This window comes from Nycticebus coucang, chromosome 12 (genome assembly GCF_027406575.1).
Source record: "Nycticebus coucang isolate mNycCou1 chromosome 12, mNycCou1.pri, whole genome shotgun sequence".
Classification (NCBI taxonomy): domain Eukaryota; kingdom Metazoa; phylum Chordata; class Mammalia; order Primates; family Lorisidae; genus Nycticebus; species Nycticebus coucang.
In genome coordinates, this window is record NC_069791.1 from 99,267,264 (window position 1) to 99,278,352 (window position 11,089).

Here is an 11,089-nt window from a genome sequence, read left to right on the forward strand (position 1 = left end):
AGCCACAAATGAGCTCTAGCAGCCTCACTGTAGCTCTCCTGGGAGTAGCTGTGTGCTTTGCTTGTGGCCTTGGGCATGAGTTTTTGAAAATAGTTTCTGGAGTTTTGAAAACAGTTTCTCCCCTGAGTAGGGAGCATGATGGGGGGAGGCAAGAGCTCTGATTTTGCAGGGTTTCTTCTTCTTTTTTTGGCCGGGGCCGGGTTTGAACCACCACCTCTGGTATATGGGGCTGGTGCCCTACTCCTTTGAGCCACAGGTACTGCCCAAGAGCTCTGATTTTGGAATCAGGAAGAGGGGGCTTTACATGGTTACTCCTTGTGAAGGGATGGGGCCCCTCAGTCCCTGCATCCTCATCTGTTCAGAAGTAGGGGGAGAGGTTCTTGTCTGAGGAACTCCTGCCTAAATCCTGCCTAAATGCTGGATTTGAAAGTGAGGCTGCCTTCTGGAAGGTCCTTTCTATATACTGAGAAGTTAGGTGTGTGGTATATCTCTGAATCTTTAGAGGGCACATGCAACCTGCCAGAGAGAAAGGGGCACTTAGGGCAGGGATTATCTTTAGGAAAGTGGGGATTGACTTTCTTTTTTCTGTTTTTTTGAGACAGAGGCTCACTCTGTTTCCCCAGGCTAGAGTGTCATGGTGTACTAGCTCACAGCAACCTCAAGCTTCTGGGTTCAAGCAATCCTCTTGCCTCAGCCTCCTGAGTAACTGGGACTACAGGCATGTATCACCATGCCCACCTAATTTTTCAAGCAATCCATGTGCCTCAGCCTCCCAGAGTGCTGGTGTGGGCCACTGCCTGGCCAGGGATTGACTTTTTTGAAGTAAAAATATAACAAGATGTCTTTAAGTGCTTAAACTTTTCAGAGTAGAAAAATAGCCTGTTGTAAGTTAATTGGTTAATTACCTAAATGAACAGACTCTAGTGTTTTTGCTGATAATGGAGCTTTATCAACTTCTGCCCATCCCTGAGTTCTAACTCTAGGGCCACAGTGGAATGGGCCTTTTCTCCCATGGGTGAAGCTGGGAGACGTGGGGGCTGTGTCTGTGTGTGTGGGATCCTTGTCTGCTTCCCTGTAGTGCTGGGATGTGCTGTCACTTCACTAGTGTGAGAAATAATACTGCTGTGACTGTTTCCATGCTCCTTGTCTCCCCTGCCCCCCGTCTGCTGATAGATTTCTGCAAGTAAGGTTACTTCTCAGTACAGTAGTATTTCCATTGCTTTTTCAGCCAAGTCCCTGTTCTAGGCCATTGGTGCCACATGAAAGCAGCAGCAGTACTCCACAGCACCCAGTATCCTGGGGGAGCAGTAGAAAGTGGGGCCTCAGTTCCATTCCTATATTTGGAGCTGGTGAGGATATTTTTGTGTCACCTAATTCCTCTTTCTGGAATTTCCAGTTTGAGTTCTTTGTTCAGATTTCTGTCAAGAGTTTAGGCCTTTCATGGCACTTTTTATTTGCTCCATGGAGAACGATGTTGACCCTTTGCAGGTTGTGTCTGCTGGAAATCTCTTCCAGCCTGTTTGTTTGCCTGTTATCAGGATTATTTTGGAAAGTAGATGTTGCCTCTGTTCTTATGTAGTCATGTCTGTTGTTCAGTTTTTGAGGACCTCTTTTGCTTTTAGCTTGAAAGGCAACCCCTCCCACATAGGCTTGAAGAATATCCCATTCTAGTCCTTCTTGAACTATCTCTCTTGTCATCCTATCTGGCATTTACTTTTGGTACATTGTGAAATCTAGTCTGGAAAGACACTGTGAGGCCACTGTCCCTTTGCCTACATGTCAGTCTTCCCTGAGATCTAGAATTCATGACTACAACCCCATGCCAGGCTCCCAGATTTGGGCATTGAGTGCTCTCACCAGTCTGGGCCCAAAGAGATCCTCTACTTCATACACTGACTGTCCCCTCAGTGTGAGCTGTCAAGTCTTCCCTTATTTATTCCCTTGTGATTCTTTACTTGATGTTAAATTCTCATGTGATAGGACCTGTCAGAATGGGCTTTGGACTCCGTGGATTTATCTGTGTATTTTTATGCTTTATACTTTCTGTGCTATAGTAGCTCCTGCTTGTTACATTTTTTTCAAAAATTTCCTTGATTTTTTTTTTCTTTGTTTTAAGCCCTGAGTTTGTGTGGTTCTAAAATACCTGAGAGAGAAGGTATTTCGTAAGTCACAACAGTCTTCTCATTCAAAATCTTAGTAGTTTTCAAAACTCACACAGTGCTGCATAAATTTGTATACCCAGGGCAAGGCCTTTTGTGACGATGTCTCTTGGGGCAAGTCCTGGCACTGGTCTGATCAGGGTGGGTCACAGCCACGCCAGTCTTCCTACCAGTGCTCTTGGTCTTGTGGGGAGCCAGGCAAGTGTGGATGTACTCAGGTATTTACTTGGTTATCTTATGCCTTTTCCCTCTTTCCCTTCCTCCTCTACCTCCTTTTTTTTTTTTTTTTTTTAAAGACAGGGTCTCATGCTATAACTCAGGTTGCAGTGCAGTACTGTTGTCACAGCTCACTGTAGCCTCAAATTCCTGGGCTAAAGTGAGCCTCTCAATTCAGCCTCCTGAGTAGCTGGGATTACAGGTGCCCACCACATCAGACTAATTTTTTTTTTGGAGACAGAGTCTCACTCTGTTGCCCAGGCTATCCTGTCATTGTGTCAGCCCAGCTCACAGCAACCTCCAAACTCCCTGGGTTCAGGCAGCCCTCCTGCCTCAGCCTCTCTGGTAGCTGCTAGGGACTACAAGCACCACCTGCCACAGCTCCTGGCTAATTTTTTCTATTTTTAGTAGAGACCAGGGTCTCACTCTTGCTCAGGCTGGTCTCGAACTCCTGAGCTCAAGCAATCCACCTACCTTGGCTTCCCAGAGTGCTAGGATTACAGTAGTGAGCCACTGTGATTTGCCCTGACTCATTAAAAAAAAATTTTTTTTTGTAGAGATAGAGTCTTGCTGCCCAGTCTGGTCTTGAACTCCTAGGTCCAAGCTATCCTGCCTCAGGTTCCTAAAGTGCTAGGATTAAGGCATGAGCCACTGCACCCAGCCAAATATATTTCTATAGTAGAACTTCTGATCAGGAATTTCAGTAAAATCAGATGGAACATAAACCCATAACTGTTAGTTTTAACCAATGAGGTCAACTGCAGATATTAAAGCAATTTCTTAAATTCTTAAGAATCAGAATGAGATATGCTTGATAATAATGTGTATTAAATCAAAGCCTGTATTTGAAGTTTTCTTTTCTAAATTCCTGCTGTATTTGAATTAAAAGCATTTTATTATGATGGTAGAAATACCAGAGATGTTCTTAAGTCAAGTCCAACTTGGGTCTTGTAGGGTTTTGGGATTCTAAACTACTCAGTGAGTCCTGAGCAGTGAGTTCCAGGCCTGACTTAGGGGTAACTTAACGGTAACCATCTCACCGTGATGACTCCCAGTAGTATTCAGCTGTGTCTCTCACCACTGCTTTGTCAGGGCAGCTGTGGCACATGTGTACACCACCTATTTGGTTCTATACACCGTCCCCTCCACGTGTACCTGGCCCAGAGGTGACAACAGGCCATGTTTCTGGTCTCTGCGGATTTTAGTCCAAATTCAAACTGAAAACTCTGTGGCAGTGGGAGCATTTGGAGCTTTCTCCTGTTACCGAAGTGATGCTGGATCTGTGAGGGGCAGGTACAGTCTGTGAAGGCCATCAGACAGTTTCTTTGAAAGGAGAAGTGTGGAGAATTTCTGTCTGTAACTCTCTTGTGAGTGTCTCATTCTTTTTTTTTTTTTTTAATAGGCATCAGTTTGTAGAAAATAATTTAATACTAAAAATGGGTCCAGTGGATAAGCGAAAGGTGAGTTGAATTTCTGCTGCTGTTTGTGTGAATTTGTGTCTTCCTCCTGCTTCTAACTCCAGGTCAGATCTCCTTCTTCTGACTTTTGCCATGACTTGTTGGACATAGCTTCCTTCATGTTGGTTCACATTTTAGATATCATCTCTAGATTTAATAGCTAAGGAAGATTTAAGCCCCTCAGGGGATCAGTTTGGAATCACCCATGTAGGCAGTAAACATCAAAACAGCAACACAGCCTGCATGCCTCACTTGGGAGCCAGGCTCTGATTTCTACACAGTGCCCACCATTTTCAGGCTTTCTGTCAAGTTGAGGAGATTGTTTGCTATCCTATCAAGTGGTTTAATATTTCACTAGAAGGTTTTTTCTGTTTTTTTGTTTGTTTGTTTTGGGACAGAGTCTCAAGCTGTCACCCTGGGTAGGGTGCTATGGCATCACAGCTCACAGCCACCTCAAACTATTGGGCTTAAGCAATTCTCTTGCCTCAGCCTCCCAAGTAGCTGGGACTATAGGCACTCGCCACAACGCCCAGCTATTTTTTTTTTTGTTGTTGTTGCAGTTGTCATTGTTGCTTTAGCTGGCCCAGATCGAGTTTGAACCTGCCAGCCTTGGTATATGTGGCCGTCGCCCTACCCACTGAGCTACGGGTGCTGCCCTCATTAGAGGTGTTTTTAAAACACTTAAGTGTTGTTACTTACTGTGTTTTATGGATTAAATGGATCATGTCAGAACATATCAGAGTCCATATGGTGGTCTGGGGCCCCTTCTAAATATGGGCTCCTGACCTCCTTTCCTGACTGGGTGTCCTCCTAGAGCAAGACTCTGAGGGGCTGAAGTGTGGCTGCTAAGGTTAGATGCTGTGACTCAGCAGCAGAGAGGTGAGGGAAGCAGTAAGCCCAGCATCGTCACAGTCTGCATTAGTTCAGGAGTGGGCACTTGTGCTGCTACATCTGAGCCCAAGGGGGAGGAGGCAATCCAGGCTATTGGACAAGTGGCTGTTGTGGTCCCTGTGCAATTTAGCTGCTGAGGCAGTGGTAAGTGCTGTCAGCTCCCACTTTGGGGCTTTGATTAAACAGGTTTTCTTTCTTTCATATCAGGGTTTATTTGCACGACGACGACAGTTACTGCTCACGGAAGGGCCACATTTATATTATGTGGATCCTGTGAACAAAGTCCTGAAAGGTGAAATTCCATGGTCACAAGAACTCCGACCAGAGGCCAAGAATTTTAAAACTTTCTTTGTTCACACGGTGAGCCTATTCCCAAGGATTCCTGTTTCAGGGTGGTCAGAGGCTTTTTGTGCCTCTGAAGGGAAGCATCCAAGTGCTTTGGCCAGAGGGAATACCCTGAGGCAGCCGTCTCCCTCTTTCACATATCCCAGGGGCTAAGTCCCAGGTGGGGCTGGGGATACCCTATGCCTGTTTTTCTGTTTGGGGGTGACCTAAGGAGAGAGGGTCATTCATCTTCTCACATACTTTCAGAAGGTGCCCCCGCAGTGCTGGGAGCAGGATGGTGAACCCCTCACAGGTTGGGTGAGAGTTATGATGGGACTCCCTTGCGAACAGTGGATGGGTTCTGTCTTTGCAGCCTAACAGGACGTATTACCTGATGGATCCAAGTGGGAATGCTCACAAATGGTGCAGAAAGATCCAGGAGGTTTGGAGGCAGCGATACCAGAGCCACCCGGATGCTGCCGTGCAGTGACGTGGCCTGTGGCCAGGCTGCCGTTTGCTGCCAGGACACCTGCCCCAGTGCGGCTTGGCCGCCATCTGGGATGCTTCCAGACCACCTGCCAGCCATCTCAAGGGGAACGCAGAAGGCGGAAACCTTGCAGCTTTTTTATTTAAAAGAAAAGAAGAAAAAAAATACCCAACCACACAAAGAACAAAACCAATAACAGACAGGAATTCAGGGTCGCTTTGCTTGTTCTCTGTGCTCCGTGGAGGCTTCCATGCTTGTTGCTGTGGGGACCCAGCTCTGTGCACGTCAGCCCAGTTCCCACCTAGACTAGTGGACAGACATGGTGTTACCAGCTTTTCCTAGCATCAGGCAGAGCCATGTGCTATGCCTTCTGGCCAAGGGGAACCGAGTATGTCTTGGCTCTTCCCCTCCACCTGACACATGATCACAGAACTCTATACCAGGGAGGGAGTGCCCGCAGTCTCGCTTGGGTGGGTACCAGCCCTGTGGTGGGCGGTTCTTTACTTCTGTGCATGTGCCCCCTTTCTTGCGTCCCTCGTGGATGACCCTTAGCTGTGGCTGGGCCCCTTTTGTGCCTCTTGGCATGGCTTTGGCGGCAGGATTTTTGTGGTTTGTGCTGTCTGCAAGTAGACTGCTTGAGGTGAGGAGCAGGAGGGTATGGAGTGACACAAGAACAGGCTGCTGAAGAGGGGTACTACCCAAGGGCTTGACTTCCTGGTCCTACTGAGTTTGTTGGTCTTTGGGGCTAGAAACCAAGTGCATGTTTGGGAGGGGCACCAGCAGAAGTGAGGGTGATTAGCACCTGCTGGGTCATTGCACGAGAGAGAGTCTTGCCCTGATTCCCAGGTGAGGCCAGGAGGTGCCTCAGAGAATCCAGCCAGAGCACATTGGGCCTGCTGTCCTTGATGGGGAGGAACGAGGCCCAGGCCCTTTGGAGACCCTCTTGAAAGGTTTAACATGCAGCCTCCCCGATCAGTGAAGTAGGGTCTGAGAGAGAGTCCTGGGATTTACAGATCGGAGTGCTTCAATTCCTGCAGACAGCACCGGGGAGTGCAGGCGTCCAGTGTCACATGCACCCATTTTGTATTGTGGTTAAACATTTCTCAGAGCTAACTCAGAGTTTTTACATCTTTACATTGAAAATCTAAAAGCCTCATTATGTTGCTACGTCCTCTAGTCCCATAAAGAGTGGATTTTGCCTGTTTGCACTGTGTGGAAGGCGAGTATAACTCACTTAACTTGGGCTTGCCTAGTCTGGTTTCCTCTGCTTCTCTTTGTTGCTTTTAGTGGCTGTGTACTTCTGTGTAGTACAGTCTGATGCATTAGTGCTGTGCCTTGCTACTCCCCAGGTAGAGAGAGCTGTTGAAGCCTGGCAGGGCTCAGCCATCCTCTCCCTGCCCAGGCTGTCCCTGGAGGGCAGCTGACAAGTCCTGTGGGGGAGAGGCAGGTATTGCTGCCTTAGCATTCTGCTTACAGACATGCTTCTGACTCGAACATGCCCAGGGAAATGAGCAACTTTGCCATTTCTATAGACTTTTCACAAAGGCACCAGCAAAAGGCCCACATAGAAATGATTCCCATAACCCTTTCTGTCCCTACTTCCTCAATCTCCTATGACCATCAGTCACCCTGTGTGCCAGGCCAGGTCCAAGTTGAGAGTAATGATAAGAGTGGCAGCTCTTAAACCAGGGAAGTGCTGAGGTGGGCTGTTCTGTCGTGCTGGGGCAGAGAGGGGAGCCAGTGACCATGAGTAGTGTGCAATGCAGGGAGCAGGACACTCTGGGGCCAAGCACATGGCCCCAGACCTGTGGCCAGAGACTGAGTCCCCCCTCTTCTTAGCTTTTGAACAAGGCTTCCTGTGTCAGATGAGTCTCACGTGGCAATTTCCTTCAGGAATATCTATTCAGGCTTACTCTCCTTTACTAGTTGTTTTACCCTTCTCAGAACACTCTGGGTCTGTGTGTGTGAGAAAGGCTTCTGACTCACTTAGCTGTATGCACAGGTGCAGGAAAGACATCCCTAGTCACAGGGAAACAAGCAGAGCTGGGACTTGGCTTTAATAAGAGCACCTGGCCAGGCTGCTAGTGGAGAATCTTCTGTTGCATTCTTCCCTCTGGATAGCACCACTACCTCCTGGGCTTCACCCACATGCTCCATCTTAACCTCCAAAACCACAGAATTAGGGGTTCAGAGCTGGAGCTCGCAGCTGACAGCTGCAATGACTGCCCCTGCCTGTGCTGATGCCAGCCAAGCCCTTTCCACGGGTCACCTATTTTCTCACTCTTTTTCCTTGCTTATTTATTTATTTTTTATTTTTAAAGGCCCATGCATATTCTTATCTGTAACATCACCTGAAGTTTTAACCATCCCATCCTCAGGGCCCATCAGTTGGCATGCAGTACCATATATTCTAACATGGGACATGCGTGACAGTCCACATATATAGATGTACACACGTAGAAATATAATTGTTGATTTATCCAAGGTGAGAAAAATAGTGCCCAGTTGTTTAATCCAGAGAACCATGTGTCAGTTACTAAGAGTGGGCAAGGGCAAGTGTAAATGCTGAGGCTACAACTTATGTGGCCTTCTGGTTCCAAGGGGAGGATGCAGCCAGGAGGCTGTGGTTGCTGTTCCGTCTAATGTGCCTTGCTTTTCTCTGGCGACACAGAGGAGGCTGGGTATCAAGGGGTTTTCTCTTCTCCTGTGGAACCAGCCAGAACAGTGAGTGGTCCCTGGATGGAACCTTTCCACCCCAGTGAGGGCACCACAGCATGGCTACCATATGGAAGCTTTACTTGCTGGAAGCCTATTAAAATTTTGCTTTGAGGAGGATGGCTCATGACATGCCACAGCTGGCAGGAACCTGACAGACTCCAGCCTTCTTGGGACATCCTGTGGCTCATGCTCAAAGGAATTGCAGAGACAGCCCTATGGCTTTGATACCCAGGGTACCCGCACAGGAGTTGTGTGTGATTCTGTACATTTTCCAAACATTTCTTTTCTGAAAAAAACTCCACTGTAGGCTCACACCCGGAGGTCTCCCATATCCTGACCCCTCTACCTTTTGTTGGCTTTTGTAACTAAACTGGGAACATACAACATAAACTGTTTGCTTCCATCTGTTTTCACTTGATTTTTTAAAGCATTTTCCCATGTCTTGAGCAATTGAAAAACATGTTTTTAACAATTGTAGAGTGTAATGCTTGTAAATTTTATCATAATTTATCTGACCATCTCTTTATTGTAAACATTTACATGGCTTCTTGTTTTTCACTATTTAAATGATGCTGTGATAAATATCCTTATAAATCTTTGATTTTTGACTCTTCTCCTCCCCTTAGATACCTGGATGTGATATTTTAGGGTCAAAGAGTTTGTTCATTTAAAAGATAATATTCTTCCTCTTTCTTTTGACCTGATTCTTAGATGCTCAGAATTCCATTAACAGAATCTCCTTAACTGCATCCTATGGATTCTGAACAAACCAGTTTCTGATAAGCTGTGTGTTCCAAAGAATGTTTGAATAAGACCACTCTTTTTTAAAATACTGAAATGATGTTATTATTGCAATCCATTTGTGACAGGTTTTTCCAAGAGCCAGTTTCCTTATTTTTGCTGCAAGAACCTGGCTATGCCTGCATGTTAGTTTTCCTCCAAACCTACTGCTATGGCTTTTAAGTGCTTGGTGATATTTTCAGAATCTTGTACTTTGTGTCCACAGTGGTACTGAATTTGCATCAGCACAGTCAGCAGAGATAAAAAATGTTGAACTGACCTTGCCACATGTTTAATGGGTGATTGGTAATTAAGTTTATAGACTCAAGGTATACTGGGCCATTTGAAATCAGTAACAGCAATAGCTCTACCTAGGAAAGAAATTGTGTAGATGATTGGATTTTATGAAAGTGTATTTGTTGTCTCCCCCATCTCCCACCTCCGTAAGAAGGCCTTAAGAGGTTCAGAAGAGCACAGTGGCCATGCTTTTTCATTATAGACGTGGTAGTCTTGGCTGGTATGGATTTAAGGCCATCTCTTTCCCACCCCCTGCCCCATAGTGTTACACGTTGCCTATTTGTCTTCAAGTGCAGACCGCCCAAATTTGGTTGCATTCTTAATGTCCTCAGGTTGATTCTGAGGGATTTTTCTAGGTGCCACACTCAGTGCTACTTCACTCTGAGATTATGGCTGAATTGTGCAGAATTAGGTTTCCTGACCTCCTCTGACACCCCAAGGCTGCTCCTTTGGCTGGCCCACAGACTTGGATCGCTCACTACTGAGACTTATAGAGCTTGAAATTGCAGTGAGAATATGGTGAAGGTACTATATGTTCTTGGAGATGTCACCATTGGCTTTTTTCCATTTTCTCTCTGTTCAAACCTAACGTGAACCGAGAGTGACTCATTTGGGTGTGGCCGTTTCTTCTTAGGTAATAGGCATCACAGGTGCCCTTGAATCAGGGCTGAAATAGTTTCCAGAGCCTTCTGGCCCAAGGTTGCGGGGTTGTGGAGAGCCTGTCTGGGAAATTGTTCCCAGCAAAGAGCAGTTTTATCTGCTGCTGAGATGGCCATGGTGGGCAACTGAATGAGCCTCCGTGGACACCTGAATTTTCCCCATAACTCATTTCTTCAATATGAAGAAACACCAAACTATGTACAGAAAACTTTTTACAAAAGGCAAACTTTTTTTTTTTTTAAGCTGTGTAACCCACCCTACTCTAATCATCTGGCTGAATGACTTAATAGAGGGGTCATTTTGCTGGTGAAAGTATTATGACTAAGTTTGGACGTTGGCAAAATTAAGTACTACAGTATTTGGAACTGCTGTAGTTGTTCCTTAACAACATGAAATAGGATGAATCAATAATCTGTTTAGCCATCTTTCAGGTTGGTGGCAGTCAGGACATGTATAATATTCTCTACCTGATCTGTGGCTGTAACTGTGATGTACAGGCAAAGCAAAAATTACAAGAAAACTTACGGAAACAAATAATGCAATGATATTAGAATATACACTTTTGTATTTTTATTCTTATATAAGGTTATTTGCTGGCTATTGTTGGCCTCTAGTTCAGTCTGTGTTATTTAAATTCTAATATATGAATTATTTGGATTGAATTCATGTTCGGGGCCACGTTGTTGTATGTATTGATGTACAGCCTTGAATGTGAATAATTATTGTAAACTATATTTTACAATTTTTTTCTGGCTTTATTATATAAATTTTCTATTTGGTCAATGATTTAATCATATAATTTAATGAATATGTTTATTCCTTTTTCCAAATATTTGTGCTTTAGGTGTAGTTACCGGATGATGAATTTTCCTCGTATGCTCGGTAGTCTTGTAATAAAAGCATGTAGAGTGTAGACTCTCGCTGGCGTGGCTCTTCCTTTGACCGCAATCTGGGGTTTCCGGGGCGGGATCGGCGTCCGCGCGCCGCTCACATGGGCTGAGGCCGGCGAGCCCGGCCGAACCCGAGGTGAGGCTCCGCCGCTGGCTGCCCACGTCGGCGCGGGGCTACAAGCGGCCCGCCCCGGCCGGAAGAGGGGGACT

General features: G+C 46.0%; 1 protein-coding gene across 1 annotated transcript in view; it reads left to right on the plus strand.

Annotated features, from left to right (window-relative positions):
- PDPK1 (3-phosphoinositide dependent protein kinase 1) overlaps nucleotides 1–10,902 on the plus strand; it is an 87,159-nt gene extending 76,257 nt beyond the window's left edge. The window contains exons 12-14 of the mRNA XM_053555356.1: nucleotides 3,778–3,835; nucleotides 4,931–5,083; nucleotides 5,421–10,902. Coding sequence (XP_053411331.1) covers nucleotides 3,778–3,835; nucleotides 4,931–5,083; nucleotides 5,421–5,537 — 328 coding nt within the window. The 3' untranslated portion in view covers nucleotides 5,538–10,902. The remainder of the gene's footprint in view (nucleotides 1–3,777; nucleotides 3,836–4,930; nucleotides 5,084–5,420) is intronic.
- The last annotated feature ends 187 nt before the right edge of the window (nucleotides 10,903–11,089 follow it).